General features: G+C 42.9%; 1 protein-coding gene across 15 annotated transcripts in view; it reads left to right on the top strand.

Annotated features, from left to right (window-relative positions):
- Nucleotides 1-241: 241 nt before the first annotated feature.
- The window catches only part of SH3D19 (SH3 domain containing 19), a 196319-nt gene continuing 175675 nt past the window's right edge, over nt 242-20885 (top strand). For 14 of the 15 annotated variants that reach the window (XM_074040594.1, XM_074040587.1, XM_045392938.3 and 11 more), the window contains exon 1: nt 242-614. Coding sequence is in view for 6 of the 15 variants with exons in the window: in XM_045392938.3 (XP_045248873.2) it covers nt 503-614 (112 nt within the window). In the remaining 9 variants the exon portion in view is untranslated. The remainder of the gene's footprint in view (nt 615-20885) is intronic. The other variant, XM_045392941.3, reaches the window with a different exon arrangement.

Genomic DNA, 20885 nt, shown 5'->3' with positions numbered 1-20885 from the left:
AAAAAGCAGGAAGACGCCAGGCCACCTCCTCTTTCCCCTCTTCCTATCCCGTTTATTTATTTTGCATACGTTTGTTTGGGTCGAGCGGGTGTTTCTAGCGTGTGTGGCCATGGGGCGGCCTTAGGGGCCGGTAACCCCTCCCTGAGGAGGCGAGGCCAGGCCCGAACCCGCCCGATCCGCGGTGGAGCTCTGCGGGGCGGGGAAGGGAAAGAGGAAGGGGGAAGAGAGCGGGAGTGGGAGTGGGAAAGGCCAGGGATTGAGAGGCCGCCGGGACGCCGCAAGGAGGCGGGGAATCGGCTCGGCCCGCGCCCGGCCGCTGCCGGGCCGGCTGCAGGTGGAGTTCGCGGAGGTGGCCATTTCCACAGCCGCCGCCGACGCCTCCTCTCCGGGAGCCGCCTTCCCCCCGGCCCGAGGGCGGTGGCGTGGGGCCGGGTGCCCGCGTTCTGGGGCGCCGGGGCCGCAGCTCGCCGGCCATCCCGCGGCTGCGCCCCGCGCCTCGCCCATGGCTGAGGGCCGGCGGCGGGAGGACGAGGAGGAAGAGCTACGCGAGCGCCGCGAGCTTGGTGGCCAGCGCCGCGCCCGGGGCCGTGCGCTCTTGGGCCACTCGGCCGCAGGTGAGAGGCGCGGGCGCGGGGAACGGGGCGGCGGGGACCCGGAGCAGCGCGCTCTGGGGCCGCTCGGGTCCGCCCCACACAGCGGCTGCTCCTTCACGCGCCGGGATGGGACCGGCTTTAACTCTCGGAGGCCAGACTCGGGAAGGGTGGCCTTTCCATCGCCATCCACACTTTCCGGCCGAGCCCGAGGAAATTCAGACCCGTCTCTGACTGCTAGTGGTCGTGCAGCTGAAACTCCAGATTTTCCGTGCACACTAAATCCAGGAGCTGCTGGCTTGGGACTTGTGGCCTAGGTGATGACTTATCTCTGGATGAGTCAGAGGCCAGTGGCCGTCTCGGTGGTCAGCGACCCCTCCCGAGGGGTTTGCATGCGACGCCCCAGCCAGGTCAGAGCACGTGCTCATAAGTGAGTCAAGTCCTGTTTCGGCGTCCCTTGAACTTCGGACCTGTGACCCTCTCCCTCCCTCCTCCAGCCGCCGAGCTCACCAGTTTTCTGTAGGACTTGTTTTCGTTATTTGTGAGACCCTCCCCCACGCAAAGAGAAGTCCAGAATATAGCATCCCAAAAGGCCATTCATTTGGGCTGAGAATCATTTTCGGGCCTATAATTACTTTTATGATAGTGTGTTTTGGGTACACAAAAGCGGCACGGATCAAATAGTTTGGCGCATTAGTGAAAGAGTGAATACGTGTAGATCCACACCCCTTCCCTCTTCCCGGGCGGCTTTTCAATCAAACATAATAGAGAGGAAATTCTTTGGCCTTTGGTTCCAACTGGGTAATCCGAGTTATCTGAAAACAAGAGGGAAGAACAAACCTGGGGGGACTGACAACAAAAGGGAGATAGGGAAGTGAGAGAGTCGGAGGAGAACGATTCACTGAGAGCCTCGTTAGAAAGTGGAATATAGTGAATATTCCATGAAGTGGAGAACCTTTTCTGTGTGACTGCCTTAACCACTAAGAGAAAGTTGGAGAAATAGGGAAGATATTGTATCTGTGCGGAACAAATGGAGGGTAGAAAGTAGGTGAAAGGAAAACTTGAGAAGAACATCTTGAAGAAATAGTCAATTTAATGCCCTTGGTAGAATCTTGGAACCATAAAAATAATTCTCCATGCTCATTACTACAACTTTTCATCAAAATAAGGCATTTGGCTGTCTATGTGAACACCAGTTTTGAACATAATTGGTAATTTTGTTCAGTGTAAACCCAGAGCTAGTGAAATAATGAATAGTTGCTGGATATAAGTGAATATTTCTTGCAAGAGTACAATGAAAAAAGCTTTACAAAGATATACCGCCATGTCTGACCTGTGGATTTAAACAGGGTGGGCCACCTTAGATTCCTGTTACCTTCAGCAGAAAGCTTCACTCTCACTTACAAGACTGTACAGTGAAGACCTCTTTTGGAGTTCAGACTAGATGTGATCCAGATGTGTGTTTATCATTTAGTTGCAATATGTGTACTTATTCCAATGTGGAAATGACATTTTGTAGTTAGTTTTCACCAGTTCCCTAATTTCCCAAGGCTGGCAAAGGCTTTTCTAGATTATTTGATAATATTTTGCTGAGACATGACATTGTGTAGTTTTTGCATTCAGTAATTGGTGTTTGTAGTTTTCTAACCATTTATATGCCCTTTTTTCATTAAAGGGTATCAGGACGATGTTATGGAATGAGTAAGAGGGTTAAACTTGCAATTTTTGGATTTATTTCTTTTAGAAGAAATTATTTGATAGTTTACATTGCTTTACAAGCTGAGCTCCACTTTCCCCTTATTAGTTAACATGTTTTTCAGACACTAACACATTCCTTACCAAGCTTGGGCATTTGTTAGTTATGTCTGTGCTAGATGTTGCTCTCCTCCAAGTGAGAGGGTGTGAACTGACGCAGAAGCTTCATGTTTTTTCTGCATCACCTTTTCAGTTTTTCACTTTTCCTGTTCTCAGTGCTCCCTCCTACCCTTACCATTTTACAATCTAAAGAGTTTACTTTTCTCTGATCTCACATAGCTTGATAACCATAAACCTGGGGTTTATGAACTTAAGGTAGTCTGTGAACTCTTCCTTCTCTCCCTGCTGAATTTTGGAGTGGTTGTGTAAGTGCATTTATTTATTTTTGCAACATACATACAGAAGAGCATGTAAAATTTGTAAATTATAAAGTAAAAACTCTTGTGACTCATGCTCAAGTCAAGAAATAGGATATAGTCAGTTCCTTAAAAATGGATTCCCATCCCTTCCAGACTTAGCCTCCTCTCTCCCCTACAGGTAACCCTTTTTTTTAACCTTTGTGATTATTATTTCCTTTTTATTCTGTATAGTTTTACCATACACATATGCATCTCTATAAAATATTGTTTAGTTTTACCTTTTTAAAATCATAATAAGTGGAATCATCCTGTATTTTATCTACCCAGCAGAAAGCAAGTAATGACTTGAGATTATGAAATGTCTGGAATGGGTTCTTTTCATTCAAAGGCCAAGAGCCCCAGGCAGGTTCTGAGCACAGGACAGTCCTTGTAGGGCATCCTTGGAAATAAATGTGTGTGTGTTTTTAAAATATTGTTAAGAAAATTGGGTTTGGCCGGGTGCGGTGGCTCAAGCCTGTAATCCCAGCACGTTGGGAGGCCGGGGCGGGCAGATCATGAGGTCAGGAGATCGAGACCATCCTGGTTAATACAGTGAAACCCCATCTCTACTAAAAAAAAAAAAAATTTACCCGGGTGTGGTGGCAGGCACCTGTAGTCCCAGCTACTCAGGAGGCTGAGGCAGAAGAATGGTGTGAACCTGGGAGGTGGAGCTTGCAGTGAGCAGAGATGGAGCCACTGCACTCCATCCTGGGCGACAGAGCAAGACTCCGTCTCAAAAAAAAAAACTGGGTTTGATTAATCACAATTTCATCTTACAACAAAGAATGATAGTTGATCTTGTGCTCACCTTCTTTATAAAATGTATTTGTTATGTTTTCCAGCTTTTAAAGTAATAAAATACATGATTCTAAAATTAAAAGTTCAGTTGATTATTATTTTTTATTTTTTATTTTTGCAGAATTATAGGCAATCAAGTACTGAGGTCAATTCAGTGAAGGTTTATTTTTTATTTATTTTTATTTTTTTGAGGCAGTCTCGCTCTGTCGCCCAAGCTGGAGTGTAATGGCGTGGTCACCGCTCACTACAACTTTCATCTCCCAGGTTCAAGCGATTCTCATGCCTCAGCCTCCAGAGTAGCTGGGATTACAAGTGTGCACCACCATGCCTGGCTAATTTTTGTATTTTTAGTGGAGACGAGGTTTCACCATGTTGGCCAAGATGGTCTTGAACTCCTCCCACCTCAGCCTCACAAAGTGCTGGGATTACAGGGACCACTGCACCCGGCCAGTGAAAGTTAATTCTGTAGCAGTTCATGATGCATGAAATTAATAAGCAGATGCAGGAAAGTAAATAGGGAGCAGAGAGTATTCCCTTGTTTGGGTTTCATGTGCTGAGGCTAAGGTATCGTACATCTGGCACTATGTGAAATATTTACTGTTGATGGTGGTATCCAAGATCCTTAATTGCCTGACCTGAGAGAGAGTGGTAATATGAAAACTAGACACAACACCTGAATTCTTGGGGGTGTCTTACTAATCCACCGAATGCCCATCACAAAAAAGGAAGAGAGGATGTGGGTATAGTAATCCAGTGGTTCTCAAACTTTTGCCACATGTATCAGAATTGCCTGAAGGCCTTGTACACACTCAGTATCTGATCACTTGGTCTGGGATAGGGCCTGAGAATTTTCATTTTGACACATTCCCAGATAATATTCATGTTGCTGGTTCAAAAGGATGATGCACTTTGCAAACTCCACATAATTAGGAGAGAAATCACACCCCAACACTGATTGTTAAATTCTAAGAAATAGTTCCTTTGGCTAACTTGTCCTTTTTAGTAGATCAGATGAAAACCCATGAGACAAACATGGAGATTTCCACAGACTAACATATGGGACTTAGTTTCCATTGTGGATTTCCTCAGTAGCTTAAAGGATTTCATGGTTGATTTATACAGCCTGGCAATTATGATCAACTTCATTTTTGTTTCTTGTTTTTTTTCTTTGTTATTGATTGCATATTCTTCATCTCTATCTGCACAACTAAGATTGGTGTATTAGTGCCACTGCGTTAGTGCTAGTTAGTGCTAGCCAAGGGCAAGAAGTGGAGGGTGGGGGGAATAGGCAGACAAGATTGGGTGACCAACTCTTCCCAGTTTCCCAGGACTGTTCCAGCTTTTAAAACTGAAAGTGCCCCATTTATGGAAACTCCTCAGTCCCAGGCAAATCAAGGATAGTCACCATAGTGGAAAGGTAGCTTGGGTGGGGGAAGAAGTGAGGATAAAGGCTACTGATAATGTTATTTATACTAACATCCCTCTTTTAGTCCAGGTCCTTTTTTCACTCAACATTAAGTTTGTAAGATTTATTTGTATTGTTACGTGTAGCTGTGGGTTTTTGTTTGTTTGTTTTGAGACAGAGTCTTACTCTGTTGCCCAGGCTGGAGTGCTGTGGTGTGATCTCGGCTCACTGCAACTTCTGCCTCCCAGATTCAAGTGATTCTCCTGCCTCAGCCTCCCAAGTAGATGGGAGTACAGGTGCATGCCACCATGCCCAGCTAAGTTTTGTATTTTTCGTAGAGACGGGGTTTTGCCATGTTGCCCAGGCTGATCTCGAACTCCTGACCTCAGGTGATCCACTTGCCTTGGCCTCCCAAAGTGCTGGGATTACAGGCGTGAGCCATCATGCCTGGTCGGTTTTTTCTTTGTTTTGTTTTCATTGTATAAATATATACCACAGCATTTTGCCTATTATTTTTTATTGATTTATTGGAGTTCTTTGTTTACCCAGGAATCTCAACTTTTGTTCGTTATGTGTGTTACAAATATCTTCTTCAACTCTGGCTTACTTTTTCATTTTCTCTATGGTTTCTTTTGATGTGGAAATTCTTCATTTCAGTATAGATGAATTTATGAATCTTTTCCTTTATAATTTGTCTCTTCCCCCCTCACCCTCATTAAGAACATGATTTCTATCCAAGGTCATGAAAATATTCTCCTATATCTCTTTTATTGTCCCCTAAAAGCTTTGTAGCTTTCCTTGGGGAGAAATGCCATAGCATTCATCAGATTCTCAAAAAGATTTGAGAATCTCTGCCTGACATACAACATTTTAATATTATTTCTCCAAAGGGAAGATATGCAAGATTGTGGATCCTCCTTCCAATATCTGGAAGAGTAGTAGGCACATAATAGGGCTTATTAAATACGAAATAAATTTACTCTTTCTATATTTTGATGTGTTTATGGTAAACCCTGGAAGGACTGATATAACTGTTGTCTGTTCTGCTTTGAGTAAAATAACTTTAATGTCATCAGTACGAGGGCACAGAAGAACATTCACTGTGTTCACTGTGTACCAGGTGCTTCTTAATGTTATCACCTGTGAGGTAGATATTATTTTCTTCATTTTATCATTGAAAAGACTGATGCTCACAAACATTTAAGCAACTTATCCACAGTCCCTCAGCTAATAAATACTGGAATGGTGATTTGAATGCAGGTTTTTTTTGAAGTGGAAGTCCGTGTTTTTTCAGGTGATCACAATGACTGCTAATACAAGTCAATTACTATTGATGCTCCGCACATTTATACCTGCATGCTGCTTGCTGTATTTTAGAAGTACTTTACATTTATGTGGTGCTTTTCTACTTATGAAGGGCTTTCACAACTGCAATTAATTGGATTCTTACAACAAACTGAGAGGGAAGAGGGTAAGTTTTATTGTTTCCATTTTAAAGATGAGTAAACTGAGACTCAGAAATGTTAGAAGGTTTTATCTAAAATTACGCAACTAGGTATAGCTGAACCTCAGTCGCCTCTGTTGTGTGTTGCAAGTCGTAGAGTTTTGTTTAATTGATTCATATAACATGTCAAGTCGTATCCTTTCAGAGTCTGTGGCTTTGTCTAGTTAGATAGTGTTGAAAACTGCATTAGTTCTCGGGACCACCAGCTTACTGTGTTTTGTTATTTGAATTCCAAAGTTGTCTAATTTATTTTGAGAAAGTTATTTTAAGTTCCATGGAAACTATATTTACATGTTGTTTAAAAATCCTGTACTTATCACATTCTCTAAGAAGAACTGGGCCAGGTACAGTGGCTCACGCCTGTAATCCCAGCACTTTGGGAGGCCAGTGCAGGTGGATCACCTGAGGTCAGGAGTTTGAGACCAGCCTGCCAACATGACAATACCCCATCTCTACCAAAAATACAAAAAATTAGCCAGACGTGGTGGCAGGCACCTGTAATCCCAGCTACTCGGGAGGCTGAGGCAGGAGAATTGCTTGAACTAGGGAGGTGGAGGTTGCAGTGAACTGAGATCGTACCACTGCACTCCAGCCTGGACAACAAGAGTGAAACTCTATCTCAAAAAGAAAAAAACACCTGTCTAGTTATCCCCATCAATATAATGTGTGCAAAATGGTGCCTAAAATACTGGCAATATAAAGAGATATATAAAATAGGCTCTCTGCTTTTAAAGACTATGCCATAGAATTAGGGAAGGTAAGACTATTACACTTTAAAGAAGGTAATTAAGAATATAAAGAAGTCCATGGTGGATATCAGTTTGATATGAGAGAATCAGACTGCCTTGGTTCATTTTTTGGCTCACCAGTGGCTAACTGTGTGACTTTGGACAAGTTATCTAACCTCTCTTCTATTCTTTATTTATATTTCTAAATTTGGATAATAGTAAATCCTATTGCATTGGGTTTGAAGACTAAATGAGTTAATGTATATAGTGCCCTTAGAACATGGCCAAGCCCATAGTAAATACCTATAAAATTATTAGCACTTATTTTATGTCTCCTTTTTCTCATTATTGATAAAATATTTCACAGTTGAGTCTGCATTTTTCTTCACTTGGGAATAGTTATGAATTTCATGTTGGCAGAGGAAAAAGGTAAATCTGCAGTGTCATCATTTAATAATCAAATGTAGTTGCTTTTCTTTGGAGTTCATGTATCTCTTAGAAATATCTTAATTCTAGGGGACTCCCAAAGACTGAGGCTAGTTCTTCCTTTGATATTTCTTAAGCCATATGAATTACTTTAACATGCCCTGGTAATAATGCTCAACTTTTCTATTCTTTTTTTTTTTTTTTTTTGAGTCAAGAGTCTTCCTCTGTCGCTTAGGCTGGAGTGCAGTGGCGCGATCTCGGCTCACTGCAACCTCTGCCTCCTGGGTTCAAGCAATTCTCCTGCCTCAGTCTCCCAAGGAGCTGGGACTACAGGCGTGTGCCACCATGCCCGGCTAAATTTTTTTTGTATTTTTATTAGAGACAGGGTTTCATCATATTGGCCAGGTTGGTCTTGAACCCCTGACCTTCTGACCTGCCCACCTCGGCCTCCCAAAGTGCTGGGAGTACAGGCGTGAGCCACTGCACCCGGCCCATCTTTTTTTTTTTTTTTTTTTTAAGATAGAGTCTCGCTCTGTTGCCCAGGCTGGAGTGCAGTGGCACAATCTCAGCTCGCTACAACCTCCACCTCCCAGGTTCGAGTGATTCTCCTGCCTCAGCCTCCCAAGTAGTCTCAGCCTCCCGAGTAGTCTCAGCCTCCCAAGCAGCTGGGATTACAGGTGCCTGTGACCATGTTGGCTGATTTTTACATATTGTTAGTAGAGACAGGGTTTTGCTGAGTTGGCCTGGCTGGTCTCGAACTCCTGACCTCAGGTGATATGCCTGCCTCAGCTTCCCATAGTGCTGGGATTATAGGTGCGAGCCACTGTGCCCAGCCAACGTTCAACTTTTCTTTAATTGTCCATTGAAAGCTCATTATTGTGACATAAGCAATTATGTTCAAAGTGATTAGAGCAAATCAGAGGTGAGTTGATCATCCTATGACCTATTTTTAACCAGAGTGCATCCCTTCGTTCTGTTTTTTTTTTCCCTCTCTGACCCTATTCATCCAGCGGTTCTATAACTTCACTGCCATATTATATTCTGAGGACAACGCATTCACTGTTTTCCCTTAGGTCATTTCAGCTTTTCATCCAATGGTGCTTAGAGACTAATCCTTTGAACACTTGGTTCTAATCCCATCTGTCAATTAGCTTTGTAGCATCCAGCAATTTATAGCATCTTTCTGGGCCTTAGCTTTTGCTTTATTGATTGAAAGGATGAGGCTTCCAACTTTACATTTTACGATATTAGGAGATAAGCAGAAAGATAACTTCCAACATAATTTACAGAAGTTTGCCCATGTGCTAAGTTAGATCTTGGAGAGTTTCTCCCAGGCTCCTTGTGAACTGCTCCACTGGTGTGGGAGAAGCCAAAGGGGCAAAATTCAAGACAGTGTCTCTCTGGTGAGGGCAGTTACATTGGCATAAGTAGTCTAGCGTAACTTGTCATGCAGACCCCTTTTCAAGATAGCAGCTTCATGCACTGATAATGTGGCAGTGTTCCCCTTCATCAATGGAAGACATGGGATGTGTTCTAGGGGAATTTATAGTACTTGACACGTGTATGAGGGAAATGCTGCTATCAATTAAGTACAAGAGGAAAATACGTGTCTGGTAGTTTCAGGGCATAGGGCAGGGTAAAGGTTGAGGAGGAAGCTTGGATAGCCTGACACAGGGCAGTAAGGAGAAGGCTCTGGCGGAGGCCTGGCCCCTTGTTTAGAAGCAACTGGAACAAGTCCGTGCTCCTCAGCAGCTGTCGGCCTCACCTTCAGGAAACTGTAAGCTTGTCCTTGTGGTGGGGATGGGCTCATGGGGGTGGAGGTAGGAGCTGTGGACCATTCTTTTCTTTCTTTTTTCTTTTTAAAAACAAAATTTGTTCCAAGTTATACCAAGGACAAAAAATGAATTAAGAAAAAGTAAATTTAAAAAATAAAATTTGTTTTTTAGAATATGTTTTGAGTTACAGAAAAATGGTGAGGATAGTACAAAGAGCTCCCATATACCCTACACCCTGATTATTAGCATCTTACATTAGTATGGTAGATTCGTCACAATTAATAAACTTACCTTGATATATGATTAAACTCCATGCTTGATTCAGATTTTCTTAGTTTTTGCTTAAGGTCCTTTTTTGTGTTGCAGTATCCCATATAGGAGACTGTATTACATTTAGTTGTCATGTCTCCTGAGGCTCCCTTTGGCTATGACAGTTTCTCAGATTTTCCTTGTTTTTGATGACACTTGACAGTTTTGAAAAGTACTGGTCACATGTTTTGTATGTTGTTCCCCTGTTGAGATTTCTCTGATGTTTTTCTCATGATCAGACTGGCTTATGGGTGTTTGAGAAGAAGATCACAGAGGTAAAGTGCCATTTTTATCACAATTCAAGGGTATATATTATTATCATGACTTTTCCATTGATACTGACCTTGATTACCTGGCAGAGGTAGTGTTTGTGAAGTTTCTCTGCTTTACAGTTACTCTTTTTGGCATTGGCGTCCACTCTCCCTCCCCAGCTGCAAGACCCCATTGCAGTAGTTCTTAAAAAGAAATTTTTTTAAAAAGTTCGGCCTTTTTCCTCTCTTTCCATACTGTAGGAAGTGAAGGAAGTCACTATGGAGTAAGAGTTATGCTACACTTAAGGAGTAAAGAATTATGCTATACCTCTTCAAGGGTAGAGTATCTACATACTTTTTTTTTTGGAATTATTTTGCATGAGAGAGACCTTTTTTTGTAGAAATGGGGTCTTGCTATGTTGTTCAGGCTCGACAAACTTCTGGGCTCAAGGGATCTTCCTGCCTCTGCCTCCCAAGTAGAGGGGATTACAGCCACACACCACTGTGCCAGCCTAAATTCTTTAATATTCCCTTTGTTTGGTCTCTCCAAAGATCTGGTTAGGATTGTCTCTAGGCCCCACCTGTTGGAGAATGTAAGCTCAATTTCTTCATCCAATTCTGTCCAAAATATCTGATCTGTGTGGATGTCTGGGAGATAATTTCATTGTATAATTAGAAAGGAAAGGCATGAAATGCATTTGTCTGATTGAGGTGACCTGTGACTGAGATTCATTTACACTAGAGTCCTCTGTCAGCAGGTACAAATAACTAATGTAAATTCCTTTCCAATTTTGGAAATGGAGGGGAAGCTAGAGTAGGAAAGGAATTTGGAAATGCACTGGGCTAAGATAATCAAATAACAAGTTAATATTTATTGTGCATTGGGTGCCGAGACAATTCCAGTTGTTTTCGGTGTGTTTTTCTCATTTAGTCCTGGTACCAATCCTATGCAGTAGGTGTGATTGTTTCCTTCATTTAACAGATGAGGAACCTGAGACCTAGAAAGAGTGAATAATCTCCTCAAGGTCACACAGCAAGTGAGTGACAGAATAGGATTCTGTAGCATGGACTCCTGGTTGCCTCCTTTTTTCCTCATTTCCTCCTTTTTTGGTCAACGGAACCCCTGTATTTCTGGATGCAGCAATGTACCCGCCTATGAAGCTACTTCTTCCAGCCTGTTAATGAGATACAAGTAAAAGTTGTTGAATGGGGTTGCCAGGAAAGTTCTTTAAAGGGGGTTCACACTCAACTGCACAGAATACCTTTTTCCCCTTACCACCTTCCTCCCACCTGCTACCAGGAGCAAGGCTGTGTAGCTCACGGTAGCCACCCTGGGCCATGAGGTTACTTTGAGGTTGGAACCCAAGCACTGAGAATAGTGGAGCAGAAAAATAGATGGCCCTGCAGTCACTGCTGATAAAAGAGTCACCAAATGAGTTTTGATTGCCTGCCTCCTCCTTTATTTAGAAGGAAGGAATAAGAAACTCTACCTTGTTTAAGCCACTGTTATTGTAGGCCTCAACTGGCAGCTGAAGGCAATTCCTAACTGATAGATTCTAACTTGATTTTATTGTTTCCCTCCTCTTGCCACCAAGCTGTAATACATTTTGTTATAATGAAGTTACCCTAAGATTCCTAGATTCTTGTTGCTATTTTGTACTTTACTGTAGTGTGACCTTGGACACGTTGGTTAGGTTTTATGAGGCCCCGCTCCACTGTATTTTTTACATCTTTGGAATAGGAATTATTCATGCTCTAACTACTCTGCAGGCTCATTATGGGGAACATGCTTGTAAACTTCAAGTGTTCATGTATGATGTGTGGTTTTTGAAGTGGTTGTGGCCATCCTTGGGCAAGTTGAAGGGTACCAAAAAGGAAGCCTTTAGAATCTGAATGTAGTTTTCTGGTTTTGTTATTTTGCTTAGTGCCAACTTAATTCAGAATAAATAAATAGAAGCTGTGAAGGGAGGTGATGTTGTCCCTGCTCTGATGCATATGAGCAGATTAACAATTGCATTGCTGATGAGCCCTAGAATGCATGCCAGGGCTGCTGCATGGGACTGAGAGTTCATTTGTTTTCAATATGGCTGCCTTCATTATATTGGAGCTTTGTTTCCAGAAGATATATTAATCAAGGAATCATTATACTGGATGACAGTTAACCGCTTTTTCTCTGAGAGCTGGCCAAGAACAAAGGGCTCAGAAGAAAATGTTTGTACAAGATGTGGAGAATTAGTTTTTCTGGCAATAAATGTCACCATTTCCAAATAGTCCTCTGAAACTAGTGCAGAGGTGTTCACATAACACTCCAAGGCCCCCAGCATAGGGTCACCCATGTAAATGATCCTGTCTTATCTTGCCACCACACGCTTTGTTTCTTCATTCCTTCACAAGGATTCCCCTCAACATACACACTAGCTCAGTGGACAGTACTGAAGCTACCTGGAGATTACAAGGTAGATTCATTTCTCTCAGTGAAAGTGTAACTATTGCCAGTGGAGGGGGCATCTGGAAGTGGGATTCATTTGGAATAAGGAATGTTATTGCAAGTTTTAAAATGTGCACAGCCTGGGCAACAAAGCAAGACCCTGTCTTTATAAAAAATAAATTAGCTGGGCGCAGTGGTGTGTGCCTGTAGTCCCAGCTACTCAGGAGGCTGAGGGAGGAGGATTGCTTGAGCCCAGGTGTTTGAGGCTGCAGTGAGTCATGATTGCGCCACTGCACTCCAGCCTGGGTGACAGTGAGACCTTATCTCTAAAATAAATAAAGTATGCAGACTTCTATTTGAATATTACTCCTAATTAGATGCTGCATAACGTGACATTCCTTTATATCACAAGTAACATTTTATCTCCCACCTTGTTCCATTCCTGTTTCTCCTTCATAGAAAGTTTCATGAGGTATTCAACTTTGTAATGTGGTTCGGTATTTCTTACACCTCTGTAGCAATGGGAACTCTATAAAGAGTGCTTCTCAGACTTTGATCTGTCTACAGATCACCTGGAGATCTTGTTCAAATGCAGATATGATGTAGTAGGTTTTGGGTAGAGCTGAGACTCTGTATTTCTTTTTTTTTTTTTTTTTTTTGAGACAGTCCCCCTGGTTGCCCAAGCTGGAGTGTAGTGACATGATCCCGGCTCACTGCAACCTCCGCCTCCCAAGTTCAAGCGATTCCCATGCCTCAGCCTCCCAAGTAGCTGGGATTATAGGTGCTCACCACTACACCCGGCTAATTTTTTGTTTGTTTGTTTTTTGTTTTTGAGGTGGAGTCTTGCCCTGTCGCCCAGGCTGGAGTGCAGTGGTGCGATCTAGGCTCACTGCAGCTTCCGCCTCCTGGGTTCACGCCATTCTCCTGCCTCAGTCTCCCGGGTAACTGGGACTACAGGCGCCCGCCACCACGCCCGGCTAATTTTTTGTATTTTTAGTAGAAACGGGGTTCCTCCATGTTGGCCAGGCTGATCTCAAACTGCTGACATCATGTGATCCGCCCGCCTGGGCCTCCCAAAGTGCTGGGTTTACAGGTGTGCGCCACCATGCCTGGCCGACTCTGCATTTCTTTTTCTTTTTTTCCTTATTTTTGAGGCGGAGTCTCGCTCTGTCCCCCAGGCTGGAGTGCAGTGGCGCGATCTCCCCTCACTGCAAGCTCCGCCTCCCGGGTTCACCCCATTCTCCTGCCTCAGCCTCCCAAGTAGCTGGGACTATAGGCACCCGCCACCGCGCCCGGCTAATTTTTTGTATTTTTGGTGGAGACGGGGTTTCACCGTGTTAGCCAGGATGGTCTTGATCTCCTGACCTCGTGATCCGCCCGTCTCGGCCTCCCAAAGTGCAGGGATTACAGGCGTGAACCACCGCGCCCGGCGACTCTGCATTTCTCACAGGGCACTGATGCTGCTGCTGCTGGTGGTCCCTGGGCCACATTTTGAGTAACAAGGCCCTCAGTTATCTCTACTGTAGGGCCAGGGTTCTCAACTCTTGGCAGGACATCAGAATCAACTTTGAAACTTTAAAAAAGACATGTGCTCATGACCCCACCCTCAGATTTCCAGATTCATTACTTCTATAATAGGTGCTGAGGAGCTGGATTTTTAAAGTTGTACTTAAGGTGAGAATCACTGCCTTAGTATCGTATTTAAAAATATGATGTTGGCCGGGCGCAGTGGTTCACGCCTGTAATCCCAGCACTTTGGGAGGCCCAGGCGGGTGGATCACGAGGTCAGGAGATCGAGATCATCCTGGCTAATACAGTGAAACCTCGTCTGTACTAAAAAAATACAAAAATTTTGCCAGTCATAGTGGTGGGCGCCTGTAGCCCCAGCTACTCGGGAGGATGAGGCAGGAGAATGGCGTGAACCTGGGAGGCGGAGCTTGCAGTGAGCCGAGATCTCGCCACTGCACTCCAGCCTGGGTGACAGAGCGAGACTCTGTCTCAAAAAAAAAAAATGATGTTATGATGTTGATTGGTTTCAGTGTGATTTCTTATAATTTGAACTGTTAGTTTTTCCATCTTAAATAATTCATGTTGTGATAACTTTTATTCAAACAGAATAAACAGAATCCACCATGCATTTTTCTTTTTTCCCCCTTTTTCAGCTTTGTTGAGATATAATTCACTAATGAAAATTGAATATATTCAAGATGTACAACATGATGTTTTTATATATGTATGTATTGTGAAATGATTGCCACAGTCAAGCTAACTTGAGTATCCATCACCTCACATAGCTACCTTTTTTTTTTTGTTTCTTATAGTGAGAATACTTAAGTTCTACTCCCATAGCAATTTTTAAATATAATACATTATTATTAATTATAGTCACCATGCTATTACTTGGTCTCCAGAACTTATTAATCTTATGACTAAAAGTTTAGACCTTTGAACAACACCTCCCCATTTCCCCTACCCTCACAACTCCTGGTAAGCACCCTTCTGCTCTCTGGTTCTTTTTTTTTTTTTTTTTTCCAGACAGGGTCTCACTCTGTTGCCCAGGCCGTAATGCAGTGGTGCAATCATGGCTCACTGAAGCCTTGACCTCCGAGGCTCATATGGTCTTCCCACCTCAGCCTCCTGAGTAGCTGGGACTACAGGGACATGCCCTGCTAATTTTTTATTTTAAAAAACTTTTTGTAGAGATAAGGTCTTGCTCTTTTGCCCAGGCTGGCCTCGAATTCCTGGTCTCAAGTGATCCTCCCACTTTGGCCTCCAAAGTGCTGAGATTACAGACGTGAGTCACTGTGCCTAGCCTATTCTCTGCTTCTATGAGTTTGACTTTTTTAGATTCCACATATAAGTGAGATCATGCATTCTGTGTCTGGCTTATTTCACTTAGCATAATGTCCTCCAGGTTCATCCATGTTGTCACAAGTGGCATGATTTGCTCCTTTTTTTTCTCTAAACAGGATCTTGCTGTGTCACCCAGGCTGGAGTGCAGTGGCATGATCATGGCTCACTGCATCCTTGACCTCCCGGGCTCAAGCGATCCTCCTATCTTAGCATCTCAAGAAGCTGGGACTATAGGCGCTCACCACCATGCCAAGCTAATTATTATTATAGTAATTTTTTGTAGAGATGCAGTCTCACTGTGTTGCCCAGGCTGGATTTCCTTCTTTTTAAAGACTGAATAAAATTCCATTGTGTGTGTATATACGTATGTATACAGTGGAATAAAATTCCACTGTGTGTGTGTATACATATATACATTTATATATATGTATATACACATACACCACATTTTGTTTATCCATTCATTCATCATCAGACTTAGGTTGTTTATGTATCTTGGCTATTGTGAATAATGCTGCAGTGAACATGGGAGTGCAGACATCTCTTTGAGATAGGGATTTATTGGTCAGGTGTAGTGAATCATACCTATAATCCCAGCACTTTGGGAGGACAAGGTGGGTGGATCTCTTACGGTCAGGAGTTCGAGACCAGCCTGGTCAACATGGTGAAACCCTGTCTCTACTAAAAATACAAAAATTAGCCAGGTATTGTGGTGTGCACTTGTACTCCTAGCTACTTAGCAGGCCGAGGCTTGAGAATCACTTGAACCTGGGAGGTGGAGGTTGCAGTGAACCAAGATCCCACTACTGCACTCCAGCCTGGGCAACAGAGTGAGAGTCTTAAAAAAGAAAAAAAAAAAAAGGGAGAGTGATGTATTTCCTTTGGATATATACCCAGAAGTGGCATTGCTGAATGGTAGTTCTATTTTTCATTTTTTTGAGGAACCTCCGTACTGTTTTCTATAATGGCTATACCAATGCACCCATCAACAACATATAAGAGTTCCCTTTTCTTCACATCCTCGCCAACACATATCTTTTGATTTTTTTTTTTCTTTGTTTGGTGCAACAGGGTCTTGCTGTGTTGCCCAGCCTGGAGTGTGGTGGTGTGATCATAGCTCACTGTAGCCTTAAGCCACTGGGCTCAAGCAATCCTCTTGCTTCAGCCTCCCAAGTAGCTGGGACTACAGATGTGCACTACCAGTCTTTTTTTCTTTCTTTTTTTTTTTTTTGTAAAGACAGGGTTTCGCTATGTTGACCAGGCTGGTCTTGAACTCTGGCCTCAAGTTATCCTCCTGCCTCAGCCTCCCAAAGTGCTGGGATTACAGACATGAGCCACCATGCCCCGCTGACTTTCTTTTTGAGACAGGGTCTTGCTCTGTCACCCAGGCTGAAGTGCAGCGGTGTCATCTCTGCTCACTATAGCCTTGACCTCCCGGGCTCAAGAAATCCTCCCACCTCAGCCTTCCAGGTAGCTGGGACTACAGGTATGTGCCACCATACCCAGCTAATTTTTAAATTTTTTGTAGAGACTGGGTCTCAGTGTGTTGCCCAGGCTGGCCTAGAACATCTGGGCTCAAGTGATCCTCCTGCCTCGGCCTCCCCAACTGCTGGGATTACAGGAGTGAGCCATCATGCCCAGCCAGCCTCTGGCTGATTTTTTGATAATACCCATCCTAACAAGTGTGAGATGATATCTAATTGTGGTTTTGATTTACATTTCACTGGTTGTTAGTAATGAGTACCTTTTCATATACCCATTGGGCATTTATATACCTTCTTTGAAAAAATGTCTATTCAGATCCTTTGCCCATTTTAAAATCTGGGGTTTCTTTTGCTGTTGAGTGATATTAGTTCCTTATATATTTTGGATATTAACCCTTTATCAGATATATGGGTTGCAAATATTTTTCCTCATTCCTTGGGTTTCCTTTTATGGTTTCCTTTGCTTTGCAGAAACTTTTTAGTCCCGCCATGAATTTTATACATGAATTTTAGTCAACTCCTATATTATTTTATAGTCTAAGTAGGCTCCACATAAAGAATGGTGTAGTGAGTTATCATTGAAGTAACTGGAAAGCACTGTATGTGTTCATGATGTTCTTTCAGCTTGCAAGAAACAGGCATGCTCACTTTAGCTGATGGAGGCTTATTGGAAGGATACACATGTAATTTGAAAGACACAGAAAATATGGCCAGGCACGATGGCTCACACCTCTTATCCCAGCACTTTGGGAGGCCGAGGAGGGTGAATCACTTGAGGTCAGGAGTTCAAGACCAGCCTGGCCAACATGGCGAAACCCCATCTCTACTAAAAAATACAAAAATTAGCTGGGCATGGTGGTGTGCACTTGTAATCCCAGCTACTCGGGAGGCTGAAGTATGAGAATTGCTTGAACCCAGGAGGTGGGGGCTGTAGTGAGCCGAGATTGCGCCACTGCACTCTAGCCCCAGCGGGTGACAGAGCAAGACGTCTAAAAAAATAAAAAAGACGCAGGAAGCAGTTTCAGAAAGTATTTGAAAATGAGAGTAACTCTAAAAAACTGACAGCAAATAGCTACTCTGGAGAACAGTTTTTAATAGTTGGAACGACGTTGTTGCTCCTTATGGTTAGTGACACTACAGTTTATTGATGTCTGCTTCCATGGCTTCTAAGGTACTAAATAATTGGCTGTCTTTTATTTTTCTCACAGGCAGCCTCCCCAAGAAACAGTCTCTATGTAGGTTGGTCAGCCACAGTTCTGCACAGGATGGCCTTTTGCAGCAGGGTTCTTATGCCCATTTACAATGGAGGTCTATGGCAAACCCATAGAGGGCTGCCTTTTCAGATCCGTCCCAGGTCCCTTTGGGGCAAGATGGCAGAGTCTTGTGGTACCCACATGCTCACTTACATACTAGAAATGCCTGCAATTGCTTCTGTCTGATGGGACCTAGAGCCTGTGGGGGGTACCTTGAGGTTTCTCAGAATGGAAAGAGGGTAAAGTTGGTAGGCTCCAGGAATAAACTGACCACTCTGACTTTCAGCAATGTGAGTTTCCTGAGGGAAGAGGCTTACTTTGTTCATATCCTTCGTAACTCAGACCAGTGCTTGACACATGTGCTCAGTACATAGCTGTCAAATAGGACAGTCTTGAGGTTTTTAAAAGATGTTTTAGGCTGGGCACGGTGGCTCATGCCTGTAATCCCAGCACTTTGGGAGGTTGAGGTGGGTGGATCACTTGAGGTCAGGAGTTCAAGACCAGCCTGGCCAACATGGTGAAACCCCATCTCTACTAAAAATACAAAAATTAGCTGGGTGTGGTGGTGCATGCCTGTAATCCCAGCTATTCAGGAGGCTGAGGCAGGAAAATCACTTGAACCTGGGAGGTGGAGGTTGCAGTGAGATCGTGCCATTGCACTCCAGCCTGGGCAATAAGAGCAAAACACTGTCTAAATGATGATGATGATGATGATAATAATAATAATAATAATAATAATAATAAATAAAGATGGTTTAATGTAGTCTTTATTTTTAGTTCGATTACATTTCATTCTAACTGGAACTCTTATGTACACAAGGTTGGAAGGCAAATCCCTCCTCTGTTCATGGCTCGCCCTGTGGAGGGGAAACCATGCATGCTAATATGCAAAACTTCACGTTTTCCTGTTTCTTTGTTACTCCTGAGCGCTTTAGATGTTTGCCATTTGGTGTCCATACAACCGACCCAGGCTTTGGGCTGCTGCACAGTTCATGGATGTCAAATCCAGTGCCCAGAGGCCTTCCCGACTGTCCTCAAAGTCAGCAAAGGGGCCTCGCAGGGCCTCGAACTCCTGAACACGATGCCCTTCCTCAGGCCCCGCGGGCGCACACCTGCCGGACGGGTCTAGCGCCAGGAACTCTGGGAAAGCAGAGCCTAAGTGTTGGCGCCCGTATGCGAGTGGCTTGTTGGGCTCATGAGGGCGGCGCCACCTTGGGTCCTGATTAAATTGGATTTTGAAGCTTAAATGTAGTTTTGGATATTTGGCCAAAGAAGGTTCATGTTTAGGTAAGGAGGGAGACACTAAAAAGATAGAAGTCGTCATCAGGAGTGATTGCAGCAGCTGCTGGTTTTTAAAACCCCAAACCCTGAAAATTGTAAGGAGTGATGCGGGAGAGTGGATGATAAAGATATTTGAGAAGGAATCTACTGGGTTAGTGACATGGGATGCAGGGCCTCAACATGAGGGACAAGTCCAGTGTTGCTAACGTTTTGTGACTTGGAAAAAGGTGGTTACCATTTGACAGCCTCTTCAGGAAAGGGACAGTGACACTGAACATTTATTATTAAACCTTAATTACAGCACGTTTGCTATTAGTGTTCAATTTAATGACGATTACTTATGTAGCATTTAGAACAAACCTTCCAGTAGTTCCTTGAGCACGTGGGTTTTGCCAGCCTTGTAGAATGTAATTTGGTATTGCTCACCTCATAGGTTTCCAATGGATGTTTAATGAAGTTAATGAAGAATTGGGGTTTTACTTCCAATATTCTTTTTTCCCCTCTGTTTTAGTTGAGTCCCCAGTTTTCTTACTTATTCCTGCAGTAGACTTTTAAAGTACCAACTTTTTAGCATATCTGAACAAAATATTTACCAATCATTTATTTATACTAAATATATGTCAGGAACTCATGTAATTTTCCTAACAGTCCTGGAAGGCAGGTTCTTTTGTCATCCTGTTCTTAAAAGGAGAAAAATGATGTAAAGAGAAGTTAAGTGCAGCTGAGATTTGAATCCCTGTAGTCTTTTCTTCTTTAATTTTTAAATGTACATACAGTAAACTTGACTTCTTTTTGGTGAACAGTTCTATGAATTTTATTACACATATAGTTTCTTGTGACAACTACCGTAGTCACCATACAGAACAGTTCCTTCACCTGGAAATTCCCTTTGCTGCCCTTTGTAGTCAGACCTTCTCTACACGCCTTTCCATTGGCAACCAATGATCTGCTCTCTGTCTCTATAATTTTGTCTTTTCTAGAATATTAAGTAAATGAATTCATAAAGTATTAATATATAACCTCTGAGACTGGTTTCTTTTACTCAGGAGAATGCCTTGGACATTCACTCATTATGTTACTGTATCAATAGTTTGATCCATTTTACTGCTGAGTAGTAGTCTATTGTGTGAGTGTACCAGTTTATTTATGCATTTTCCTGATAAAGGATATTTAGATTGTTTTCAGTGTTTAGTGATTATGAATAAGCTGCTATAAACATTTGTGTACAGGTTTGCTGGGTCATATGGTAAATATACGTTTAACTTTATAATAAATTTCCGAACTGTTTTCCAGAGTGACTATCCTGTTACGTGTTTTCACCAGTAATGTATGAGAGTTCTCATTGCTCTGTGTTCTCACCAGCCCTTGATGCTGCTCGATTTTTCTAGTTTTTGTTTGTTTGTTTGTTTGTTTTTAGCCATTTTAATAGAGGTATAGTCATATTTCATTGTAATTTTAATTTGCATTTTCCTTTTGGCTAATGATATTGACCATCTTTTCATATGGCTAATTGCCATCCATATGTCATCTTTGGGGAAGAATGTTCAAATCTTTGCACATTTAAAAATTGGGTTATTTAAATATGTTCAAAGAGCTAAAGACACTGTTAAATAGAATAAAAAGATAAGCTACAGAATAGGAGAAAAT

The sequence above is a fragment of the Macaca fascicularis genome, chromosome 5 (assembly GCF_037993035.2).
Source record: "Macaca fascicularis isolate 582-1 chromosome 5, T2T-MFA8v1.1".
Taxonomy (NCBI): domain Eukaryota; kingdom Metazoa; phylum Chordata; class Mammalia; order Primates; family Cercopithecidae; genus Macaca; species Macaca fascicularis.
Note: the sequence above shows the minus strand (reverse complement) of the source record. Positions and strands in the feature narration are given on the sequence as shown.